The 27,506-nt window shown below is 44.9% G+C and overlaps 1 protein-coding gene across 2 annotated transcripts; it reads right to left on the reverse strand.

The window, feature by feature from the left end:
• Window positions 1-27,240, reverse strand: LOC110501898 (1-acyl-sn-glycerol-3-phosphate acyltransferase gamma). 2 transcript variants are annotated; one of them, XM_036959352.1, is made up of 11 exons: window positions 27,053-27,240; window positions 15,333-15,416; window positions 14,005-14,067; window positions 12,730-12,958; window positions 11,917-12,086; window positions 11,554-11,715; window positions 9,494-9,647; window positions 8,738-8,840; window positions 4,987-5,062; window positions 4,597-4,795; window positions 1-4,340 (listed from the first exon to the last, which is right to left on the reverse strand). In XM_036959352.1, exons 4-11 carry the CDS (start codon window positions 12,905-12,907, stop codon window positions 4,249-4,251), a joined length of 1,134 nt encoding a protein of 377 aa, XP_036815247.1. In that variant the 5' UTR covers window positions 12,908-12,958; window positions 14,005-14,067; window positions 15,333-15,416; window positions 27,053-27,240; the 3' UTR covers window positions 1-4,248. The 2 variants fall into 2 exon arrangements, with proteins under 2 accessions (XP_036815247.1, XP_036815246.1); XM_036959351.1 differs by lacking the exon at window positions 15,333-15,416.
• Between the last annotated feature and the right edge of the window lie 266 nt (window positions 27,241-27,506).

The raw sequence follows: 27,506 nt of genomic DNA on the forward strand, positions 1-27,506 counted from the left end.
TTGCCTGATTAAATCCTTTAATATTCTTAATTGTTTACTTAAAGAAACAACAGATACAAATAGACTTAGAAAAAAGACAAATGTAAGTTGAGTCGAGATGCAACTTTAACAACTTTCATGCCAAAAAAGGTTCAAATTTCAGTGATGAATTTCTACCGTTACTTGTTTCTTTAGTTTCGAGAACTTTAACAAAAATAAGAAAATCAGAAATTAGTGGGATTTTTTTGCAGTACAAACCTCCAGTGTTAGAAAATGTCAAATAGTGTTAACTTCTCTGCATTTGTCCTGTTGCTCTGGAATAGATACACCATAGGCTGCGTTTACACAGGCAGTCCAATTTGGGTCGTTTCTCCACTAATTGGCCTTTTCACATCAAATCTGTTTCAGAGCTGATCCGATTGGTCAAAAGACCAACTAGTGAAAAAAATATCAGAATTGGGCTGCCTGTGTAAACACTGTTGACTGATAGTTACCTGAGGGAGTGGTGGGACTGCACCAGTGCCTGATGGGTACTGTAGTTTGGAATTACAGTATGGGAAGGACACTGAAGATGATATAAAACGTATGCCCCACAACTTAGAACAGGGCCCATACCCACAAAGCCTCTCAGAGCAGGAGGACTGATATAGGATCAGTTTAGCCTTTTAGATCAGAATTAATAAGAATATATGGAAAGATCCTAGATCAGCACTCCTACTGTTAGACTCTGTGGATGTGGGCCCAGATCTCTCTAAAGCTACTGAAGCAATTGTATTGACAGTTGAGAGATTTAACAGGAGTTGTAAGAGGTATCGAACACAGAAGCATCATGGGACACGGAGTCTATTACTAAAAATGGGGCCCTCTTAACTATTACTGTAACAATCAGCAGATTCTCATGGAACCCCCATCTCTTCAGCCTTAACACTAACCCCCCCCCAAAAAAATACTTGTTTCCAGGATTCTATATTGAGAAATAAACAGGAGTTATTTTTCTTTTTTAAACAGAGGGCAGATGCATGTGAACCTTACTAATTCAGTCTCCCACACCACTTGCCAATCCAAATGTACTATAAGGGGTCTGAGGAAGCGTGGTCTGCCTAAATTCACACAATATAATGAAGCTGCACTCTGTTAAGGCTTGTATGAATCTGTCCTGGTTAAAAAAAAAACATTTAAACGCTACAATAAAATAAAATGGGAACAAAGGACATCAACAACACACGGTGAAAAGCTGGTGATGTTGTAACAGACTGGGTGTCTTCTCCAGACAAGGGATGACGACGACGTGTTGCTGCTATGTTTGCATGTTGCACTCAGGAAATACCAGTCACCTGTAATCTGACACCTGCTTTCATGCCAATCCCAGTTTGTAAAGGAAAGTCAGCACCCTCCCATTTACACTCATCGGAGTGTAAATAGATAAACAATGTGCGATGTGTTCAAAGCAAGTGCAGGTGTGTTGGAAAGCAAGTGCAGTTGCAGTGCCTGAGCTCAGGGTGGTGCTGTAGCATGCAGGGAATAGCAGCAAGAAAATAAACAACGGGGCAAAAACCTCCTTCCTGTGCAGCTCAGGACCTGGAAGCAGCGTTTAGTAACATATGTAACACATTCATGCTGGCTACTGAGATGTAGAACAGTACTGTTAGGGACGGTATTGTAAATTGCTCTGGATTAGAGCTTCTGTTAAATGACACATGTAATTGCAATTCAATAAGATCCTTTTGCTCCTGCACCATGTCAACATACACCAGGGCCTAATAAACATGCCAGAACTAACATGGAGAATATTCAACTACCCACAGTGCACCAAGACTTTAGTAGAGGAAGAGATGAGGTAGGAATGGAATTTAGTAACCAATCAAATCACCCTTGCTTAAGAGATGAGGTAGGACGGGATCTTAGTTACCAATCAAATCACCCTAGCCTAAGAAATAGGAACGGTGTAACCACTCAAACAATCACCTTAGCCGATGAGAACTTAGTAACCAATCAAACAGTCACCCTTGCAGAGGCAAACATTACTAGAGTCTACAGCTGGAGAGAATCAGTAGCTAGTGCATTTCAACTATAAAAGGGTAGGTGGGGTTATAGTCTGTTTTGACTGGAATTGGTTATTATAAGAGTCACACTGACATGGAGGGTGGTTGAGCTGTGTAAAAACACCGGGGGTGGTTGAGCTGTGTAAAGACACCTGGAGTGGTTGAGCTGTGTAAGGACACCGGGGGTGGTTGAGCTGTGTAAAGACACCAGGGGTGGTTGAGCTGTGTATAGACACCGGGGGTGGTTGAGCTGTGTAAAGACACCAGGGGTGGTTGAGCTGTGTATAGACACCGGGGGTGGTTGAGCCGTGTAAAGACACCGGGGGTGGTTGAGCTGTGTATAGACACCGGGGGTGATTGAGCTGTGTAAAGACACCGGGGGTGGTTGAGCTGTGTAAAGACACCTGGAGTGGTTGAGCTGTGTAAAGACACCTGGAGTGGTTGAGCTGTGTAAAGACCCCGTGGGTGATTGAGCTGTGTAAAGACACCTGGAGTGGTTGAGCTGTGTAAAGACACCGGGGGTGGTTGAGCTGTGTAAAGACACCTGGAGTGGTTGAGCTGTGTAAAGACACCTGGAGTGGTTGAGCTCTGTAAAGACCCCGTGGGTGATTGAGCTGTGTATAGACACCGGTAGTGGTTGAGCTGTGTAAAGACACCGGGGGTGGTTGAGCTGTGTAAAGACACCAGGGGTGGTTGAGCTGTGTAAAGACCCCGTGGGTGATTGAGCTGTGTAAAGACACCGGGGGTGGTTGAGCTGTGTAAAGACACCAGGGGTGGTTGAGCTGTGTAAAAACAGAGCGGAGACAACAGAAGAAGAGAAGTTCACTCAGGAACTGGCTAGTCATAAAATGGCATGTTAATGTGTGTGCAGACATCTACTTGCGAGCAAGCATGGGAGAATGGGGAAAAAAGCCTATATAAAATAATAATTAGTCAGAACTTGAGGGCGTTGGAACAGTGGAGTCAAATATCATGTCAAAGATAACAAAATGTTAGTAAGTAGTTAATTAGTGTGTAGTTAATGAATACAGAGCCCTTTACTGTAGTCTTAACACACAGAAACCTGCCTCAGTATTTAAAACACTGGAAGTCCCATCTCTGCTGTTGTACATAGCCCAGATGAAAATAAGTGCCGTGGTAATATTCAACAGTGACCAGAATGCATAGACTTGTAGAATCATGGAAACGCCCCATTATATTTGATTTGGAATCTGGACAACAAATATAAAAGGGGGCGGGCTCCCACAGCAGAGATAGGAAGCACAGTGAAAAAATAAACACCTTTTTCTTAGAGGTTAAAAGCAAAGTGGAAACCAGGCTGAGCCTCAAGAAACTGGTTCCCATTTGAAGTCCAGTCATTTGGTAAAACGAGGGGGAGATGTACTGTATGTTGTTACAAGAGGTGAACACGAGTAACACCACCTCAAAAAAAAAAAGAACAAAAAAAAAGGACCAGAGCATGTGACAGGAAAAGGAAGTGGTTAGCTCAGAACAGGAAGTGGGCTTGTTTCTGTGTGGTGAGCTGACTAGTTGTCCGGTGGTGAGGACCCCAGTGGTCAGGAGGTGAAGGGTGGGCGTGGCCGGGGACATCCGAGGGAGTTGTTAAGGGGGCAAAGAGCCTGGTCAATAGCCTCTCCTTCTGCCCTCTCCTACTCCACAGAGAGCTGGCTCCAGACCGTCTTCCTTTCTCTCTCCCTCTCCACACTCATTCCATGGTCATAACGCTCTCTCTCTTTCTTTCTCCAGATCTCTCTGTTTTATCTCTAGGTGTAATGTTTTGGCCCCCTACAGATCTGTTTTATCTATCTGTAATGGTTTGGCCCCCTCCAGATATATCCATTTTATTTCTAGGTGTAATGGTTTGGCTCCCTCCAGATCTATATGTGGTATCTCTAGGTGTAACGGTTTGGCACCCTACAGATCTATCTGTTTTATCTCTAGATGTAATGGTTTGGCCCCCTCCAGATCTATCCGTTTTATCTCTAGGTGCAATGGTTTGGTCCCACCCAGATCTATCTGTTTTATCTCTATGTGTAATGGTTTGGCCTCCTCCAGATCTGTTTTATCTCTAGGTGTAATGGTTTGGTCCCATCCAGATCTGTTTTATCTCTAGGTGTAATGGTTTGGCCCCCTCCCCGGCATGCTGACTGCACCTGCAGGACAACAGAATAGAGGGAGGGGAACCGCAGGAGGACCGTACAGCAACCAACAGGGGGGAGGTAGAGGTCTAGTTCTGTTTCTTGGACCCCTCGTCGCCGTAACTGGAGCCTGTCTTCTTTACCTCGGTGACACCGATCAGGCGCCGGATGGCTATGGAGGCTGAAGAGGACCAAAAATAAAAAAACAGATGGACCAAATCTCAAGAGGCAAAGAAAAAAACACTCACAAAATTATAATATTTACTTACATGTAACTTTGTTGTCAGGAATTATACACATTAGTCAACATTTCAGTTACATTCATGTGTATGTTGGAGTTAGCTACTGCATAAAGCTCATTGTTATTGGATCAGGGTCCCAGGCCCAGGTAACAGTGGAGGGGAAGTGCTTGCGGCTGTTGTGTACCCTCTACTCACCTACGATGAGGAAGAGGCTGAAGCCGAGGATGAGGAGGGGGGAGCCGCTGACCACCACCCCGCAGGCGAAGTTGATGAGGGGTGAGAGCAGCAGGGCCGCCCAGAACAGGAAGTTGAGTAGCGTCCACAACCGGCGAGGAGGGGTGATGGTGGGACCCGGGAACGTGCCCTCTTTATGGTAGTGCTCCTGCAAAGCATCCTGGAGAGAGACAATGTCAAGGTACAGTAGGTGGCTACTACCAAACCTGGTAAAACATTGTGCTGTTACTTCAAAATAAAAGTAGGTGTAACTCATCTGATATCAGTTTATATGTCTGACTTCTATAGGAAAGAAAGCGTCTCTACATTTAACACTATTCAGTTAAACCACAAGCACCAAAAGAGCCTTACCTTCTCCTGGTAGAGTTTATGAAGCCAGTTGGCACACTCCTTCTCATCTTCTGGGATCTCCTCTACAGGGAACCGCCTGCAGGCCAGAGAAGAGGAGACAGGCAGTCAACACAATGCAGGAGATAGCAGGGGGGGTCTGCTATGGCAACAGAATGCAGGAGAATGAGCTTCTGCTATGGCAACAGAATGCAGGAGAATGAGCGTCTGCTGTAGCCACAGAATGCAGGAGAATGAGCGTCTGCTGTGGCAACAGAATGCAGGAGAATGAGCGTCTGCTATGGCAACAGAATGCAGGAGAATGAGTGTCTGCTGTGGCAACAGAATGCAGGAGAATGAGCGTCTGCTATGGCAACAGAATGCAGGAGAATGAGCGTCTGCTATGGCAACAGAATGCAGGAGAATGAGCGTCTGCTGTGGCAACAGAATGCAGGAGAATGAGCGTCTGCTGTGGCAACAGAATGCAGGAGAATGAGCGTCTGCTGTGGCAACAGAATGCAGGAGAATGAGTGTCTGCTATGGCAACAGAATGCAGGAGAATGAGCGTCTGCTGTGGCAACAGAATGGAGGAGAATGAGCGTCTGCTGTGGCAACAGAATGCAGGAGAATGAGCGTCTGCTGTGGCAACAGAATGCAGGAGAATGAGCGTCTGCTGTGGCAACAGAATGCAGGAGAATGAGTGTCTGCTATGGCAACAGAATGCAGGAGAATGAGCGTCTGCTGTGGCAACAGAATGCAGGAGAATGAGCGTCTGCTGTGGCAACAGAATGCAGGAGAATGAGCGTCTGCTGTAGCAACATCTCACCACCAGGGAGCAAACTGACTCAAGGTTCAGATTCCCGTTTAACCTCACACAGGGCTCATTCATGCAGGTTACCTTTCCCGTTTAACCTCACACAGGGCTCATTCATGCAGGCTACCTTTCCCGTTTTAACCTCACACAGGGCTCATTCATGCAGGCTACCTTTCCCGTTTAACCTCACACAGGGCTCATTCATGCAGGCTACCTTTCCCGTTTAACCTCACACAGGGCTCATTCATGCAGGCTACCTTTCCCGTTTAACCTCACAAAGGGCTCATTCATGCAGGCTACCTTTCCCGTTTAACCTCACACAGGGCTCATTCATGCAGGCTACCTTTCCCGTTTAACCTCACACAGGGCTCATTCATGCAGGCTACATTTCCCATTTAACCTCACACAGGGCTCATTCATGCAGGCTACCTTTCCCGTTTAACCTCACACAGGGCTCATTCATGCAGGCTACCTTTCCCGTTTAACCTCACAAAGGGCTCATTCATGCAGGCTACCTTTCCCGTTTAACCTCACACAGGGCTCATTCATGCAGGCTACCTTTCCCGTTTAACCTCACACAGGGCTCATTCATGCAGGCTACATTTCCCATTTAACCTCACACAGGGCTCATTCATGCAGGCTACCTTTCCCGTTTAACCTCACACAGGGCTCATTCATGCAGGCTACCTTTCCCGTTTAACCTCACACAGGGCTCATTCATGCAGGCTACCTTTCCCGTTTAACCTCACAGGGCTCATTCATGCAGGCTACCTTTCCCATTTAACCTCACACAGGGCTCATTCATGCAGGCTACCTTTCCCGTTTAACCTCACAGGGCTCATTCATGCAGGCTACCTTTCCCGTTTAACCTCACAGGGCTCATTCATGCAGGCTACCTTTCCCATTTAACCTCACACAGGGCTCATTCATGCAGGCTACCTTTCCCGTTTAACCTCACAGGGCTCATTCATGCAGGCTACTTTTCCTGTTTAACCTCACACAGGGCTCATTCATGCAGGGGAGGTGTCTTGATCAGCCATCTAATAAAAAAGGCAATGAAACAGAGCCTTTGAAGGTCTCTCAATGTTGTTATTCAAATGGTTTCTATGACTGAAAAGTGTTGCTTTTACATGACGCAATTAGACATATGCAGGGCTGAAAGAAGAAAATAAATCCCATGACTGAAAACTTCATCTCAGATCAATCGTCTGGGCTCAAGTTAATAACCTCCCCTTTCATGTCAGGAAGTCATGACCATCATGCATTTAGGCAAAGAGGATCATTTTGTGCATGTATCAAACTGCGAGTTTGGCCAATTCCCGTCCCTTGATCACGGGGTCTTCCCCGGGATCATTTTTATGAAGGACTGAGAAACTCAGTTGTGTTTACTTTTTTAAAGGGACTAGGCAGGGTGGCCTAGTGGTTAGAGCGTTGGACTAGTAACCGGAAGGCTGCAAGTTCAAACCCCCGAGCTGACAAGGTACAAATCTGTCGTTCTGCCCCTGAACAGGCAGTTAACCCACTAGGCCGTCATTGAAAATAAGAATTTGTTCTTAACTGACTTGCCTAGTTAAATAAAAGTAAAATAAAAAATAAAAATAAAAAATTCTGCAAAATTAAATGAAAATTAGTCAGAGACCATCATTAAATACCAGGGTTGGTATCAGGCTTCTGTTACAACATCCACTACACTGTAAGATTACCTCAACTCTTACAGGGAGTTGGGGGGCTCCCGAGTGGTGCAGCAGTCTAAGGCACTGCATCTCAGTGCTAGAGGCGTCACTACAGACCCTGGTTCGATTCCAGGAGGTATCACAACCGGCCGTGATTGGGCCGGGGTAGGCCGTCATTGTAAATAATAATTTGTTCTTAACTGACTTGCTCAGCTCAATAAAGGTTAAATAAAATAAGACTGTAAGATTACAGAGAGCCAATTGCAGGGGTTAAAGTTCTCCGTCACTGCAACGTATTTCCATCATATGGGTTCTGGAGAGGTTCTGGAGATCAGTGTGGATCTGCAATGAAAATACTGGTTTGGAGATAAATAAATGTATTCTCAAATATTGTATTTTCTCTGTTACGCTGTGTGCACTGAACTGACATGCATATTGAGGCCCATTTCTAGAAGTGGAAATTATATTTTAGATGGTTTAATTTAATGATTTAATTTTCATTTAATTTTGCAGAATTTTTTTATTTTTATTTTTTATTTTACTTTTATTTAACTAGGCAAGTCAGTTAAGAACAAATTCTTATTTTCAATGACGGCCTAGTGGGTTAACTGCCTGTTCAGGGGCAGAACGACAGATTTGTACCTTGTCAGCTCGGGGGTTTGAACTTGCAACATTCCGGTTACTAGTCCAACGAAGCTTTTCTGTGACCTCACTGCCCTCTCTCCACCCTTTCTCTCCCTCTCACCCTTCCGGTCTTCACCCATGTGTGTTGGTTAGGACAGAACATGACTACACCAGCAGCATTACCCATGTGTGTTGGTTAGGACAGAACATGACTACCCCCAGCAGCATTACCCATGTGTGTTGGTTAGGACAGAACATGACTACCCCAGCAGCATTACCCATGTGTGTTGGTTAGGACAGAACATGACTACCCCAGCAGCATTACCCATGTGTGTTGGTTAGGACAGAACATGACTACCCCAGCAGCATTACCCATGTGTGTTGGTTAGGACAGAACATGACTACCCCAGCAGCATTACCCATGTGTGTTGGTTAGGACAGAACATGACTACCCCAGCAGCATTACCCATGTGTGTTGGTTAGGACAGAACATGACTACCCCAGCAGCACAAGACTCCAGCTGAGTTAAGCAGTCCATTGTCTCTCTCTGATAAACACCAATGTGCTTGGAACAGTGCCAACGGGGCTAACAGAGCATCATGGGCTTCCATTTGAAACAGCCCCAGTAATAATCACAGGGTCGTATCTATTGATCTGTTCCCACCTGATTCTCATATCGGCCATGTATTTCTTGCCGTTGATGATGCCCAGCAGAGTGGGGACTTGGTGGTCTTTAAAGTTCAGTGTGACGTCATACACAGCAGACACTAAAAACAGAAGATGACAGACACAAGAACAGAAAATCAGTGTGTGTGTGTGTGTGTGTGTGTGTGTGTGTGTGTGTAGGGTTCTCCCTACACACACTCAGACATCACAAGGTGGAGCGGCCAGACATCACAAGGTGGCGCGGCCAGACATCACAAGGTGGAGCGGCCAGACATCACAAGGTGGCGCGGCCAGACATCACAAGGTGGCGCGGCCAGACATCACAAGGTGGAGCGGCCAGACATCACAAGGTGGAGCGGCCAGACATCACAAGGTGGAGCGGCCAGACATCACAAGGTGGAGCGGCCAGACATCACAAGGTGGAGCGGCCAGACATCACAAGGTGGCGCGGCCAGACATCACAAGGTGGCGCGGCCAGACATCACAAGGTGGAGCGGCCAGACATCACAAGGTGGAGCGGCCAGACATCACAAGGTGGAGCGGCCAGACATCACAAGGTGGCGCGGCCAGACATCACAAGGGGGCACGGCCAGACATCACAAGGGGGCACGGCCAGACATCACAAGGGGGCACGGCGCCCGTCTTCCATTCTTTGGGGAGAACCCTGGTGTGTGTGTGTGTGTGTGTGTGTGTGTGTGTGTGTGTGTGTGTGTGTGTGTGTGTGTGTGTGTGTGTGCTTGAATGCATGCCACACCTGTGCCCTGGAGGCATTTGAGTGCGGTGGTGAAGCCTTTGGTTCTGGGCAGCAGGTGGTATTTGAGCTTGGGCAGGCCTTTACTCTCTGCCACTTCCATACTGATCTGGTGCTTCTTCTCTGTGAAGCGAGTGCCTTCACAGTACAGCAGGAACTACAGAGAGAGAGTAAGAAAGAGAGAGCGAGATACATTGAGCTTAAAAAAAAAAAAAAAACACACTAAGACAAACAAAGTTTTAAAAATACAAACAGACAAGACGCAAACAACAGGTTTAGACAACATTCCCGTTAAAAGGTGGCCTCCTCTCATCTCTGTCCCTATCAAACTCCCCAGCAGGGCCAGGGTGAGTTACAGATCAAGTGCATCTCCATTAAAATCTACTCCTCATCTTATCTCAATCTCCATGGGGGCTGTGTTTTGGCAACGTGGGTGGGGTTATATTCTGCCTGTTTGGCCCTGTCCGGGGGTATCGTCGGACGGGGCCACAGTGTCTCCCGACCCCTCCAGTCTCAGCCTCCAGTATTAACGCTGCAATAGTTTGTGTGTCGGGGGGCTAGGGTCAGTTTGTTATATCTGGAGTATTTATCCTGTCTTATCCAGTGTCCTGTGTGAATTTAAGTATGCTCTCGCTAATTCTCTCTTTCTTTCTTTCTCTCTCGGGGGACCTGAGAACCATGCCTCAGGACTACCTGAACTGATGACTCCTTGCTCTCCCCAGTCCACCTGGCCGTGCTGCTGCTCCAGTTTCAACTGTTCTGCCTGCGGATATGGAATCCTGAACTGTTCACCGGACATGCTACCTGTCCCAGACCTGCTGTTTTCAACTCTCTACAGACAGCAGGTTCTGTAGAGATACTCTGAATGGTCGGCTATGAAAAGCCAACTGACATTTACTCCCGAGGTGCTGACCTGTTGCACTCTCTACAACCACTGTGATTATTATCATCATCTGACCCTGCTGGTCATCTAGGCCATGTTCTGTTATAATCTCCACCTGGCACAGCCAGAAGAGGACTGGCCACCACTCATAGTCTGGTTCCTCTCTAGGTTTCTTCCTTTCTAGGGAGTTTTTCAGCTGATGTAAGGGCTTTATAAATACATTTGAATTTAGAGTGGGCACAGCATTAACAGACCCAAGGTCTTCCATTTACAGTGGGCACAGCATTAACAGACCCAAGGTCTTCCATTTAGAGTGGGCACAGCATTAACAGACCCAAGGACTCCATTTGGGCACAGCATTAACAGACTAGACATCCTCATTCAGACAGACAGTCATTGTGTCCCATTTCAAAGAAGCAGTAAACACTCAACGTGTCAGAGCTGACCTGTCCCCGTGTCAGAGCTGACCTGTCCCCGTGTCAGAGCTGACCTGTCCCCGTGTCAAAGTTGACCTGTCCCCGTGTCAAAGTTGACCTGTCCCCGTGTCAGAGTCGAGTTGGTGGGGGGTTTTCGAGGGGTCACTAAAAATCAGATCAGACCACTAAATTAGCCGAAGCCCTCTGGTAGTTCCCGGTAACCGGTAATGAGCGTCAGACGTGGAATCTTGCAGCCCGAGCGACAGCACGTGTCTAAACCTCTCTAAAGAGGGCCTTTAGGAAGAAGGCCAGAATCACACTGACCTATATTCCCGTGGTGTCTCGGCCAGTTGAATAGCACCAGAGATACAGTAACCAGACCTGATCGGGACAAGACTGAACTCCTGGACCTAGTCCAATGACTTGTTATAACAGACTGAAGCTAGGTGCTCAAGGATAAATCCTATGTGTAGATTCACTGCCATCTGAGCCTAATGTACAATGTATTTTCAGTGTTTCAAATAGCTGTTAAGAGCCGACTGAATGAGAAGAATTTGAACAATCTTGGCCAGGATAGAGAAATGTAGCCCTATGACTAAGGGGCCTGAGTAATCTGGGCCAGGATAGAGAAATGTAGCACCTATGACTAAGGAGCCTGAGTAATCTGGGCCAGGATAGAGAAACGTAGCCCTATGACTAAGGAGCCTGAGTACACTGGGCCAGGATAGAGAAATGTAGCCCTATAATGAAGGAGCTATACTCACCCACATAAACTCAGGGTAGTCTCTGAGTCTTTCTAGCCCTCTGAACACGGTCTCTCTGTCCTCCTCCCACTTCCTCTTACAGAACACGATCTCCAGGAAATACCAGGTCCAGCCAATCAGAGGCACCTTCAGCAGCTCGTGTTTGGCCAGCACCTTGGAACTCTGGGTAAACAAAGATGGATCATTAGGTCAGAAAAAAGGGAGAGATGTGAAGAACGCCGGTCCACCTCAATGGTCTACAGTGGCTCCCTCAACTACTGTCCTGTTTATCTGCACTGAAAACAAGGGACAAGTCAACAGGACAGGCCAATAGAGTGACAGAGAATTGGAGCGAGCCAGTGAGGGTTGGAGATCATTACTGACCCCTAGGACTCCGTATCGCTCACAGATAGTCCAGCCGCACAGGAAGTCAATCTCATAGTTGTGGTTGAGGATGATGATGACGTGTTCCTTGCCGAACTTGTCCACCGTGGCCTGATCTGTGTAGAGGGTGCACTGTGTTCCCGACCACCACTCCAGCAGCATCACCAGCTCTGTACAGGACAACAGGGTCACATCTATTCACAGCTCTCTGGTCAACTTTACCCCACCAAGATCCTTGTTGGATCGAAACATTGTCCATAAAAAAAAGGTGCTAGTTGGAAGGTTATTCAGTATGAACTCTGTCACCACTAAATCTACTCTGTCAACATCAGGCCACAACTTGCTTTCTATTACACAGTCTCATACAAACAACTCCAAGGCCACAAATATAAATTATTGCCTCTACTAGTCAACTGAGTCACAGTTGTCAATATCACAAGATCCATTCTGTTACAAGTTCTCCCTTTGAGGTGTGACAAATAGACTTCATATTATACACACAATGCATTACATACTAACGAGGTCACACCACGATCTCACAAATACCTAGACAAACACACTCCCACAAACACAAACACACCAGGATCTCACAAATACCTAGTCAAACACACACCCACAAACACACCAGGATGTCACAAATACCTAGTCAAACACACGCCCACACACAAACACCAGGATCTCACAAATACCTAGTCAAACGCACACCCACACACAAACACCAGGATCTCACAAATACCTAGTCAAACGCACACCCACACACAAACACATCAGGATCTTACACAGACATGGGACAATTGCAGCGTGGTGACTCACGGCTCCAGAGGGAGTAGGAGAGCCTGGTGTTGATCCTGCGGTACAGCTGCTTGTCGATGGGCCACAGGACGCACGTCAACAACTGGATGAAGTTGATGAGGAGGCCGCTCACCACGAACACAAAACCCAGGAGGAGCTGCAGAACAAACTGGGTCTTCAGGTAAGCTACCAGGCCCATGGCTGCTGCTACTACTGAGGAGCACTCCTCTCCTCTGCACACTACGACAACCTGGGGGAGGGGAGAGGAAGAGGGTGGGTGCAGGAGGAAGGAGAGAGGCAGGGAGGAGAAGGTAGGTAAGATAAAAGGTGTCATGGAGAAAGAAAGACATTAAAAAAAGAACAGAAGAGGAGAAATTGGTCAAAAAGAAACAAAGCCCAGGTTGCTACATTAGATGTGGTTGTAAATGCAGAAATGAAGCCCAGGTTGCTACATTAGATGTGGTTGTAAATGCAGAAATGAAGCCCAGGTTGCTACATTAGATGTGGTTGTAAATGCAGAAATGAAGCCCAGGTTGCTACATTAGATGTGGTTGTAAATGCAGAAATGAAGCCCAGGTTGCTACATTGGATGTGGTTGTAAATGCAGAAATGAAGCCCAGGTTGCTACATTAGATGTGGTTGTAAATGCAGAAATGAAGCCCAGGTTGCTACATTAGATGTGGTTGTAAATGCAGAAATGAAGCCCAGGTTGCTACATTAGATGTGGTTGTAAATGCAGAAATGAAGCCCAGGTTGCTACATTGGATGTGGTTGTAAATGCAGAAATGAAGCCCAGGTTGCTACATTAGATGTGGTTGTAAATGCAGAAATTAAGCCCAGGTTGCTACATTAGATGTGGTTGTAAATGCAGAAATGAAGCCCAGGTTGCTACATTGGATGTGGTTGTAAATGCAGAAATGAAGCCCAGGTTGCTACATTAGATGTGGTTGTAAATGCAGAAATGAAGCCCAGGTTGCTATATTGGATGTGGTTGTAAATGCAGAAATGAAGCCCAGGTTGCTACATTAGATGTGGTTGTAAATGCAGAAATGAAGCCCAGGTTGCTAGATGTGGTTGTAAATGCAGAAATGAAGCCCAGGTTGCTAGATGTGGTTGTAAATGCAGAAATGAAGCCCAGGTTGCTAGATGTGGTTGTAAATGCAGAAATGAAGCCCAGGTTGCTAGATGTGGTTGCTCAGAGAGAAGATTAAATAAATCCATTTAAAAAAAGGGAGGATGTGTGTGGTTGGTTCTGAGAGTGATTTGAGAAGACATCAACGTTTCTTTCATTCTTACCAAGCAAGGTGGGTTCTCTTTTATAAGTCCCTCTCGCACGGCCCTTCACTCAGTATTACAGATCTGAGACAGAGAGTGTCAGAGGTTAATATAAGGACAGGAGACAGAAAAAGTCTACTGTAAACCATACAGTACGGTTGCACAACAGGAAGAGGTAACCAGGAAGCTGGTGTAGCCAACCTCATTACCAACCAGAATCTACTGAACTGGAAGCTATCAGAGACCAGAGGGGAAACATACAGTTTCTCACTAAATCTTTCTGGCAGAGCATGAGAATGTGCTATATTGTGTGTGTGCGTGTGTCACAGAAGAGTATGAGTATAGGTCCATCACAGACTGAAGTGACTGAGTGTTTAACAGACAAGGAGGATTACATTTTGTGTCACAGCAAATGCATGCATTTCGGTGTGTGTGTGTGTGTGTGTGTGTGAGTACAGTGACTATCAGTCTTTGTGATTTAGACCAACTCTCACTCAAACAGAGCACTGAGTCACAACATCACACAGCCCTCCAGTCCACCGTGACCTCCCGTGCAGGCTAGCCTGGTCCCGGATCAGTTTGTACTCCCCTGTCATTGCCAAGACAATTCCATTATGCAGCTGAAATCAGAAACAGATCAGTCTTCATGCACTGAAGACAGGATCAACCCTGAATACCAAGAGCTTCCTCTGCACACTCCACCTCTCCTTTTCATTCTATTACATCCCTCTATTCGACTAACTCCTTAACTCCTACTCATCCTCCCCTTCATCCCTCTAATCTCACATTCAACTTTCCATCTCTTCACTTGTCTCTCATATTTTCCCTTCTGTTCTCCGAGGTGTTTAAGCTCTCGTTTGGGTTATAAGACAAGACAATGCCTGGAGGCTGCATGCTCTCATCTCATAGGGGATACAATGTGGCGTAAAGGTGTATATCAGTGAGTATATCAGTATATCTCCGAGAGGGAAAAGTATTTTGTTCCCTCACAGGACAGGACAACCATGTCGTCTCCATTTCTCAGGGACGAAAAACACCAGCTAGCCAGAGAGGGAGGAAGAGAGACAGAGATTGTGTGCAAGTGTGATGATATGTATGTCTGTTCGTGTGTAGAATCATTTGAACGAGTGGCAGAAATAGCAGACGGTCATTCCACCTCAAAAAGCATCAGAAAGGGGACACCCACCATCTCAGACTGTTCTGTTAGAAACAGACAAGATAAAACATTCCTGCAACATTAATCTGTTTAAATATAATTAGATCTCTGAGAAATTAATCTGTCTGCACCCAAATTGGCCATTATATATGATAGGATTCATTAAATAAAAAAAATAAAAAATATATAGTACCTTGCTAGTGCTGCGTAGTCTAGCTCTCCTCTTCCCTGAGAGATATCATCACCTTCAGCTCCTGGCTTCAGCTAAATCAGACTTCTAAATACAGAAATTATTTCAGAACAATCTGAGATGGTGGGTTTGTCATGGCCTGCTGAAATGACATGGAACGACCCCAGAGTCTCTAGATCACAAACACGGTTCCTTCCTCAGTACAAACAGGGTCTAAGAATCGGTTGTCTTCTCACAGCTCTGAGAAGGTCGCAGGTTGTCTTCTCACAGCTCTGAGAAGGTCGCAGGTTGTCTTCTCACAGCTCTGGGAAGGTCGCAGGTTGTCTTCTCACAGCTCTGAGAAGGTCGCAGGTCTACTTGCTGTATTGAACCACCGGCTCCCGGGTGGGCGGAGCGGTTTAAGGCACTGCATCTCAGTGCTAGAGGCGTCACTGTAGACACCCTGGTTCGATGCCGGGCTGTATCACAACCGGCTGTGATCTGGAGTCCCATAGGGCGGCGCACAATTGGCCCAGCGTCATCCGGGTTAGGGGAGGGTTTGGCCGGGGTAGGCCGTCATTGTAAAATAAGAAGTTGTTCTTAACGGACTTGCCTAGTTAAATAAAGGTTAAAAAAACGTCATTGACCGAGTGTGAAGCTCCATGTTGAGGTTTGTCCACTACGCAGCAGGTCATGGTGCCATTTGGCCCGTAAACAAATTCAAAACAACCAGGGAACTCAAGGCTAATTTTTGTGTGGCTTACAAAGGTCTGGGAGGGGACTTAAGTGTTACCCTCACAATTGGCTTAGCTTGGATCACAGGGATAGGCCTAGATACCGTCAAATGTACAATAGAATGTCTGTCATTCTAGTAGATCAGGAGGGGACTACTAACAGGTGAATAATGGCACCGGAGGAGATGGCTGCCGTTTTACCGTTTCCTAACCAATTGTGTTATTGTGTGTGGTTTTTTTTGCATTATTTGCAACTTATATTGTACATAATGTTTCTGCCACCATCTCTTATGACCGAAAAGAGGTTCTAGATATCAGGACAGCGACTACTCACCTCGTAATGGACAACGTTTTCTTTTTCTTTAACGAGGCTGTTTAAAGGATTTCCTTCAGATACCCGACAAGGCCCAAATCCCAGAGATTCGCAGGAGAAAGAGAGATATCGGGGACGTAGGTCAGGGTGCCTTTTTCTGACGGAAAGTAGGTAATGTGCCACTACCATCAGTCCTATTAGAGTACACCACAATCAAAATAGACTAACTACGATCACAAATATCCTACCAACGGGACATTAATAAAAACTGTAATATTTTATTTTTCACCAAGTCGTGGCTGAACAACGACATTAATAACATACAGCTTGTGGGGTTTACGCTGCATCGGCAAGGTAGAACAAGGGGTGGTGGTCTGTGTATATTTGTAAACAACAGGTAGTGCACCAAGTCTAATAGTAAGGAAGTCTCAAGGTTTTGCTTGCCTGAGGTAGAACACACTATTTACCAAGAGAGTTTATCTTTATCCAGACGAGCTAAATTACTTCTATGCTCACGTCGTGGCAAGTAACACTGAGACATGCATGAGAGAATCAGCTGTTCCGGACGACTGTGTGAATACGCTCTCCACAGACGATGTGAGTAAGATATTTAAACAAGTCAACATTCACAGGGCCGCAGGGTCAAACAGATTACCAGGACGTGTGCTCCGACCAACTGGCAAGTGTCTTCACTGACATTTTCAACCTCTCCCTGTCGGAGACTGTAATACCAACATGTTTCAAGTAGACCACCATAGACCCTGTGCCCAAAGACACTAAGGTAACCTGCCTAAATGACTACCGGTCCGTAGCACTCACGTCTGTAGCCTCAAGTGCTTTGAAAGGCTGGTCATGGCTCACATCAACACCATTATCCCAGAAACCCTAGACCCACTCCAATTTGCATGCAGCCCCAACAGATGATGCAATCTCTACTGCACTCCACACTGCCCTTTCCCACCTGGGCAAAAGGAACATTATGTGAGAATGCTATTCATTGACTACAGCTCAGCATTCAACAAGTGCCCTCACAGGTCACCCCCAGGTGGTAAGGGTAGGTAACAACACATTCGCCACGCTGATCCTCAACAGGGGGGGACCCTCAGGCGTGCGTGCTCAGTCCCCTCCTGTACTCCCTGTTCACCCATGACTACACAGCCAGGCACGACTCCAACACCATCATTAAGTTTACAGATGACACAACAGTGGTAGGCCTACAGGAAGGTCAGAGACCTGGCCGTGTGGTGCCAGGACAACAATCTCTCCCTCAATGTGATCAAGACAAAGCATTTCACTGTAGGGTCTACACCGGTTGTATTCGGCGCATGTGACAAATAACTAACATTTGATTTAGTGTGTCTGCTCTATCCAGAAGTGTCTGCTCGTTATTTAAACCATGGCAATTAAATAACCCAACAGTAAATAGGGGTTCTAGTAAAAAAAATACTCCTTAGTGAGCAGCTCACATAGGCTACTGAGTGACTAGTCCACATACTCCATAGTGGATTGGCTTCTTCACTGATAGGATTCCTTAATACTTTCAATTCCTCATAATGAATTAATAGTAGGCTACGTTCACATCAGTAGCCAGCTGGCCCTTTGCACTAGGAGGAATCTTGGTACTGGTTCCCCCTCTTCAGACAGGAGGTAGCCGAGCCAACTCCTTAGCGGACTACACCGGACAGCTGCTGTGTAGGGCCGGGCCCATGCCAGTACCGCAGTATTCCTTAGCATCGTGTCAAGGAAACAAAACACATAGTATATGTAACTCCTTTAGGGAAACAGCCCTGACATTGTTGTCATCCAGAGTCAACATTTATTCATTTTCCAGGCTATAGAACAAAATATTTTTTACATATAACAGGGTTTTAAAGAACCAAAAAAAAAAAAGAGAGTTGCTTTATGTTTTCGTTTTTGCCGTGGGAAAAAAAACATTGCGATACTGGTATCGTCACAGCCTATCTGAAGATCCCGTCTCGCTCTGGCTGGCCAGACACCATCTGGAACAAACAGACTTACGACCATGACCCCAGAGGAAGGGAGAGTGGTGGGATACTGTTACAGAGACAGACTATTCTCTCACACAGTCTGAAATGATCCCTTAGCCCCAATCCTGAGACACTTCTAAACCATGTGCTATAGATAATGTATTCAGAAAGCATGCACACCCATGGACTTTTTACACATTCTGTGGGGTTACAAAGTTGGTTAGGACTTCATGACTACAACAGGTGACCTTAGCGAAATGACCCTTTCCATCTTCAGAGGATGCAGCTTTCAATGACTTGACCTCTCATGATGTATTGCTTTGTTTTTTTGATGCTCGAGGCACTTTGAGATTCTATGAAAAGCTCTATATAAAAATCATGTTAATGCCATATTGGTTAGGACTACCCCCACCCAATCATCTCAGATATAGGCCTACAGGAAAGGTCGAGCCCAGTGGTGTCCAAACATTAGGACTGTGTGTATGTGTGTGGGCCAAATTGGAATCTCAGTGGTAAGGCCCAGATGGTCCAGGCAGATGTAGGGGTGGATTTTGGGCATCTGTGAAAAACTGCCAGTCAAACCAGTGGGATAAAGAAAGCACGTGGTTGGGAATAGACACAAGACTGGGACCAGGTAGCCAAACAAGTCAATTCCTAGCCACTTTGAGAGAGACATCATTTGGGAGGGAATCTCCCCACGTCCCACCAGGTGAAAAATAGAAAGGCATTGAAATTCAGTAATAAAAATCACCTACATTTAGGGCATTAACCAGAGAGTATCAGAATGAGAGCTGCCTGTGTATCCTTGTAGTCAACGCTTCCAACTGAGACCAAAGGACAAGGCTATGTGCTTTGAGGTAAGAGAAAGTAAAGAGCACGTTCTCTCTCACACACAGAGTTCAGGTGTGACCACTGGATCTATTTATTTTCCAACTCGCTGCAATAAATATTGGAATAAAATGCTTCCGGTGTGCATTTGTGCACTTACAGTGAGAAAAAATTAAATAATAATAATTGGATCACCTGAAAGAATCCACCCCCTTTGACATCCTCAAAAGGGCCATATTATCACATAGTTGCCATGGTAACAGACCCCGGTGTAACACACTAGGGTTATGGGTATTATATGTGATCTTTCTGCATCTTTAGCTTCCAGTTTCTCTTTCCCTCTCTCCATCAGTCTGTCTTTCAAGTCAACTAGGACTGAAAGGGAACAATGTAACACACCTTGTTCCAGGATCATCTGCAGGACCAGGGTTGGTTATCACTGCCTCAGGACTACCCTCAAAGCATCACATTGTAGGTCTGTTCATCACTGTTTTTTTCCTCTCCCAGGTGTCTGTTTTCCCCCCGGTTTTCAGGTTTCCGCTCTACAAAAAAAAAATGCTCTCCAAAACAATGCTTAAACCACATCAGGACACCACTTCTGAAATGTTGACCAATGTAAGAAATGTTGATTTTTGGGTATAGTTACCCTTTAATTCAACTGTGCCAGAGACTGGCTGGTCTGGATAGCAATATGTCTGTAGCACTCATATGATTGCAGAGTTTGCAAAACAAATGACCACTGGTTTTATGCAAATAATCATGACTCCGTTCTGCCAGGTAGGCATAGGCTTTTGGGAAACATTTCCATCTACCAGAAGACTGTTTATGACATTAGCATCATCGCTAACGGCTACACAACGTGGTAGACACACACACCCACACCTCTTCAGAAAGTTGCAGGAAAATACAGATCACTGATGCATTTTGTTCATGTCTTCAACACATTTAGTTCAATACATTTTACTTCAATTTAACTTCAATAAATCAGAAATTAAATAAAGTAATAGATTAACTTGTATGTATTTTATGTATTTTCTAATACATTCAGTTGATTTCCTACTAAGCTATTCAAAGTAAAGGAGGCTCATCATATAGTCAGACTAAGCAGAGAGAGCAGAGCAACTCCTTGGGTTGAACATACAGTACCCGTGTCAAAATTATGATTCACACAAGCAGGAGGCGAGAGACAGAAAGCCTGTCAAAGTACCACTGATGTGATGCACATCTCAATAGGTGGTTCAGTTATCCTCATGACATGGGACACGTGGGGAGATGGGCACTGTCAGACAAACGCCTTGGCCCACTCCTTGAGGCTTGCTGTTGTGTCCAAAAACACTAATTTTGCTCAAAACATTTATCTACCCTAACACTTATTTAAGTCATAAGAACAAATTCTTACTTATCATGACGGCCTACCGGGGAACAGTGGGTTAACTGCCTTGTTCAGGGGCAGAACGACAGATTTTTACCTCGTCAGCTCTGGGGTACGATTTAGCAACCTTCCGGTTACTGGCCCAATGCTCTAACCACTAGGCTACCTGTCGCCATGAAAGCTGAAATACGTAACTTTTTGGGCGACCCGATCAAATTCACATAGAAATGTGAGTTATAGATCAGTCACTCATTGAAGGAAAGTCTAAGAAGTGGTAAGTCTGTTCTGTGCTCTATTTCCCGTTCTTAAAATGTATTTTTTGCGTCTTTTACTTTCAGATGTGTACACCAGCTTCAAAACAGCTGAAAATACAACATTTTTGGTTATGGAAAATATATTTCACAGCGGGTAAGATGCTGCAATGATTTTCTACACTATAGTTGCTTGTTTTGTCAAAAACCGAAAATAGCCGAACTATTAAAATGCTAGCAACCGGGAAATGGCAGAGCGATTTCACCATAGTGCACATTACTGTAGTCATTAGTGAGATATTGTTTTAAAAACAGGAAAAGTTCAGAAATAGCTGGAGTGTGTCTTTACCTTTATTGTCCATAACGGTTGGTTACGAGACGATAGGATTATTGTGCCCGCCCTGTGTTTGTGTGTCTACGTCTTAGAGCGCAGTGAACAGGCTAGCTGTCTGTCTTGGCTCACCCTTTCAGTGTGCTTTCTAATTCACCACAAGGACATGCTTCGTAAACAACGGGTGTAGACTAACAGTGAAATACTTACTTGCAGAGGAAAATAATGAGAAATAATAGAAAAACAACAAGGAATAAATGCACAATGAGTAAAGATAACTTGGCTATATACAGGGGGTATCAGTACTGGGTCAATGTGCAGGGGTACGAGTTAATTGAGGTACATATGTACAGAAAGTGTCTGTTCTTTTGCCCATCTTAATTTTTTTTATTTTTACTAGACACTTTGAGATATGGATTTTTCTTTGCAACTCTGCCTAGAAGGCCAGCATCCCAGAGTCACCTCTTCACTGTTGATGTTGAGACTGGTGTTTTGCGGGTACTATTTAATGAAGCTGACAGTTGAGGACTTGTGAGGCATCTGTTCCTCAAACTAGACACTAATGTACTTGTCCTCTTGCTCAGTTGTGCACCGGGGCCTCCCACTCCTCTTTCTATTCTGGTTAGAGCCTGTTTGTGCTGTTCTGTGAAGGGAGTAGGATACAGCATTGTACGAGATCGTCAGTTTCTTGGCAATTTCTCGCATGGAATAGCCTCCATTTCTAAAAACAAGAATAGACTGACGAGTTTCAGAAGAAAGTTATTTGCTTCTGGACATTTTGAGCCTGTAATCAAAACCACAAATGCTGATGCTCCAGATACTCAACTAGTCTAAGGCCAGTTTTATTGCTTCTTTAATCAGAATTTTTCAGCTGTGCTAACATAATTGCAAAAGGGTTTTCTAATGATCAATTAGCCTTTTAAAATGATAAGCTTGGATTAGCTAACACAACGTGTCATTGGAACACAGGCGTGATGGTTGCTGATAAATGGGCCTCTGTACGCCCATGTAGATATTCCATTAAATTATGATTATTTTTTAAATCTGCCGTTTCCATCTACAATAGTCATTTACAACATTAACGATGTCTACACTGTATTTCTGATCAATTTGATGTTATTTTAAAATGGACAAAAAAATGTGTTTTTCTTTCAAAAACAAGGACATTTCAAAGTGATCCCATTCCTTTGAACGGTAGTGTGGGAAGGGAAAAAGTTACTCGGCAACAGGATAGATAAGAAGCAGAACCATCAGCGTATGTGATGAGTCAAAAGTGGGGCAATGCAAATGGTTAACTATTTAACTAAATAGCTACCCGGGCTATTTAGCAGTCTTATTCCTTGGGGGTAGAAGCTGTTCAGGGTCCTGTTGGTTCCAGACTTGAGAGGGAAGAGGTGTTGTCGTGCCTTCTTCACAAATGTGTTGGTGTGTGTGGACCATGTTAATTCCTTAGTGATGTGGACCCAGAGGAACTTCAAGCTCTCGACCTGCTCCACTACAGTCAATGTGGATATGAGCGTGCTCGTCCCTCCATTTCCCGTAGTCCACAATCAGCTCCTTTGTCTTGCTGACATTAAGGGAGAAGTTGTTGTCCTGGCACCACTGCCAGGTCACTGATCTCCTCCTTACAGGCTGTCTCATCGTCATCGGTGATTATGTCCCCGTTGCGTAGTCAGCAAACAATGGTGGTGTTGGAGTTGTGCGCGAACAGAGAGTACAGGAGGGGATTAAGAACCCCCCCCCCCCCGAGGGGGGGCCCCACCCTGTGTTGAGGGTCAGTGTGGCGGATGTGTTGTTGCCTACCCTCACCACCTGGGAGAGGCCCGTCAGTAAGTCCAGGATCCAGTTGCAGAGGGAGGTGTTCTGTCCCAGGGACCTGAGCTCAGTGATGACCTTGGAGTTGCCTTGGTCTACCCCCAGTCACCATTCATTCACTTCTCAAGGGTAATGGGATTAAGCCTGGTCTTACTATCCCCCTCCAAGTCCTTCTCCGTAGGTCCGGCCACCTCTCCTGCAATGACAACGCTAAAGTGGAAACGTTCGACTAATTAAACATTCCCTCAATGTTACTTTACTCCGTGCCAAGTCCTTTTCAGTGCTACCATGACATGTTCAGCGTGTAACACACCCTGCAATCCCAGAAATATAGCCTGAAGGTTGTAGCTTCAGTCAAAAGAGAAGTGTACACAAAATCCAGAAACTACCAAGTGATTCCATACATTGAAAGTAGTTCCGTGGAGTTTGCACTCTGACCCTTGCTGGATGCAAGCGTCGCTCTGCTCCGTTGCCAGTGAACTCATGATTCAGAAATCTGTTTAAGTGTGGACAAATGAGTTGTTTTATTGAAAGCGTAAAGTCAAATGAGGTACTTTTGTCAAAAGTACTATCAGTTTTGTGTCAGGAAATAGGTACCTTTCCACCTAAAACATTTGAGTATTTTTTAATCGTTGTTTTATTTCCGACTGCCATATGTGCCCCTGTGGGGGAGACTGCTGTGTCAAAAACGTCACGATGTGCCCGTAGATGATGCTTGAAGTTTTTTGGGGGTGAGAAGGTGCATATGAACAAGATATGTAATCTAAAATTATGGGGACAGAAAATCGAAGGTTGCTAAGATACCGCTGTTGCTACTGTACAGCTGTTGCTACATGTCCAAATGAAAAAAATATGGCAACTACTGTCTAATAATAATAAAACAACATACATGATTAACAAAAAAACATTGTTGTACAACAAATGTTACTAATAGGCTAGCCCATTAATGGACTAAAGGAGTCTAACACTAGTCCTTATTGTCCAAGGACCTTTATGTGTTCTGTTTAGAGGTGAATTGGCTCTGGATGCCAAAACACCAAATGCTCCATCTAAACATGAATCGATTCTGGTTCTAGAAACATAAAACCCTCTCCTTTCGTATCACATCAAAATAATTTCACAAGTGCAAAATATACATTTTTCAGTGACAACACGTTTGTGGCGTCCGTCTTCTGTTTACACAGGTGTTTGGAGTCACAGATAGCTAAATAGCACACTGTCTGCCGTCTGTTTTCCTTAAACATGTTGGCACATTTATCAGAACATTTTGCCATATGTATGTAGTTTAACAAGTGATTTATTTTGCTCTTCACTCAGTCGCTTAGTAGCCTAGCCTACTCCCAACCAAAAGCCTGTGATTGTAGGTAACTCCAAAAGCCCTTGAAGGTTGTGAGAAATGAACACGAGAATCAAATGCTTTCGAAAATAGAAATTAATAGCAATTCTATCGGTATTAAGACCCTTCCCTCCCTTCCTGTCACATCACTTTTTGATATGACAGCGATTCCACACGTTCTTGTGACAATTAAATGGGAAAAAATATGATTTGAATTTTATTCTGTTATATTCTTACTATAAAATAAATGTGTGTTGACTGATTGGGGTAGGTGTGTCTTGTCTGTTCAACAAAATAACTTAATTTGGATGTAACATAATTTAACTCAAAATACGCTAGGCCTGTTTTAAAATGGGGTCGTGTCCACCGGTTCCCCACAAGGTTGTGTGCCCTCTCCTCTACTGTACATACTAATGACTGACGTAGCAAACATGGGGGAGCATGGCCTGTGGTAGATGACTGTGTCATGGGGGAGCATGGCCTGTGGTAGATGACTGTGTCATGGGGGAGCATGGCCTGTGGTAGATGACTGTGTCATGGGGGAGCATGGCCTGTGGTAGATGACTGTGTCATGGGGGAGCATGGCCTGTGGTAGATGACTGTGTCATGGGGGAGCATGGCCTGTGGTAGATGACTGTGTCATGGGGGACATTGGCCTGTGGTAGATGACTGTGTCATGGGGGACATTGGCCTGTGGTAGATGACTGTATCATGGGAGAGCATGGCCTGTGGTAGATGACTGTGTCACGGGGGAGCATGGCCTGTGGTAGATGACTGTGTCATGGTGTGAGAACTGCCTCCTCCAAATGAATGTCTCCAAAACTAAAGACATGGCCAATGACTTTAGAAGGCAGCCACTGAACCCCACACCCACTGTGGTTACGGGAAATGGCATTGAGCTGGTCAGTACCTACAAGTGCCTGGGAACAGTGTTGGACAACGTATTGACGTTTGAGGAGAACACAGATGCCACCTGTAAGGGACAGCAGTGACTTTCTTTTTAAAAGATGAACTCGTCTTATGTCAGTAAGACAATGAGGGCACTCTGTTACAGGAGTTTCATTGAATCCGTATTGATGTTATCGATGGTGGCCTGGCAATCTTAATGTTTGCGACAGAAATAGGTCGGACGGTGTGGTTAAGGTGGCCGGCCAGGTCATCGGGTTGCAACAGGCACAGCTCTCATTCAGAAAGCAAGTGGTGAGGAGAGCTAACAGTATCCTAGACTGTCCTGGTCACCCTCTCCGAGACCATTTTGCACTCTTCCCCTCGGGTCATCGGTTTAGACTTCCCCGAGTCAAGAGCAACAGATACAGGAACACGTTTATCCCACAGGCCATACATTTTCTGAATCTGTACATGAAATGCATATTTATTGCTGCAATTTTGCAGACTGATTAATCCTTTCTTAATCGATCTCATTGTTTCATGTTATGTGTATATCGGTTGTATAGTTGTCACCCAATTGGGACAATTACGTAAGATAACAGAAGATGGTGCTGACCGAGGGCTGCCTCACTTCTTCTAGTCCTTAGGAAAATGTTTTTTAACAAGCATTTCGCTACACTTGTAATAACATCTGCTAACCATGTGTATGTGACCAATAAAAATTATTAATTTAAACTTAAGTGCCTTGCTCAAGGGCAGAACGGATGATTTTCCCACCTTGCTAACTAACTGAATTGTTTGAAATGAACATTTTAAATCTCAATAAAAACGAAAATACATTTTATTAGTCCTAATGTTTATTTAACATTTATTTAACTAGGCAAGTCAGTTATGAACAAATGATTATATGCAATGATGGCCTACCTTCTTAGCAACCTAACAAACAACAAATTAATATTTTTGATGGTGTATATTAAATGGATTTACTAAAATAAAACACTCACCCACATCTGCACAACACTATTACCACTCAGCAGCACCTGCATTCTGGCATGGGCGGTACAAAAATGTGTATGCGGGCAAGAACGGGGTAAAAATGGGCCTATTTGAAAGGGTGTCGTAAACAATGCCCACATTTCTTTTAAAGCAAAATTGCCATAAATCCTATGTGAAAACAGTATGAGAGTCACGATCAAGGGCTACAACTACCAATAAAACTAAGTACCTTTAATATGTACATACTTACGAATATATCCATCCACATGGTGATGTTTCTAATAGTTAAAACACAAACAGAATGTTCTTAGTTAGCACTTTTTTGAAATGTGTTTCTTAAATTCACTCAAGGAGATTCCTTTTACTGGTGCAATAGCATAAAGGGGATTTTTACACCGTTCAGAACCGCAAAGGCACGCAGGAGAGTTTGCACTAAAGTAACCCCGAGGTGGTACGACAACGTACGCATGCCAAGTCAGCGCTACTGACACAGAAGAACACATGCCGTGTCACCGGAACCCAGAGAGTGTATCAGGAATTGCATATTATTTTATCACGAAGATGTTTGTGATATTCAGTTTGCGAATTCTTCATCAATGCACATAAAAACCTTAGCTGCATTGAAACTCACTAGCTAGATGATTGGTCAGCAAACGTAACTACAAACATCAAATCATGATGCATGAGGAGACCAATCTAGTTAGCTAGACGTCTAGGAAACTAATACGAAATTGTATTGCTGTAGCATGGAAGGTATACAACTTCACAATACATGTTTTTATTCTAACTATATAGCGTTAGCTAGCTACCCAACAGCAAGACAACGCTAGCTAACGTTAATTGTAACCCTTGCTGTAATACGGGGTGAAACGCTAGCTAAAGTTGACGTTACCTGATTTCGCCGTGGGTTGGATCTCCGGATTTGTTTCAGTTTTGCAGATGCTAGGATTTTCACTAGTGCTGCCACCTTGATTCCTATATAAATTATTCTCTGTAGCTAGCTAATTCACTCAGGATGGTTGCTATTGTTTAGTCGTTGAAGCTCTAGTAGTGTGTGATTGCGGGCCGCAATACGGGGCGTTCAAGCATGTGGGCATTCCTGCATATGCAGGAACGCCCCCCCTCGAGCATCCCATTGGTTCTTTCATGAACGCCCCCCACCTCGATCATCCGATTGGTTCCTGCATGAACATCCTCCTCGAGCATCCCATTGGTTCCTGCATGAACCCCCCCCCCCCCCCTCCCCCCCGACCTTCTAAATAAAATTGACATCAGGATAGATAATAATAATGTATTTGAGGTAGACATGTACATGAAGGCAGGGTAAAGTGACTAGACATCAGGAT

The sequence above is a fragment of the Oncorhynchus mykiss genome, chromosome 22 (assembly GCF_013265735.2).
Source record: "Oncorhynchus mykiss isolate Arlee chromosome 22, USDA_OmykA_1.1, whole genome shotgun sequence".
Classification (NCBI taxonomy): domain Eukaryota; kingdom Metazoa; phylum Chordata; class Actinopteri; order Salmoniformes; family Salmonidae; genus Oncorhynchus; species Oncorhynchus mykiss.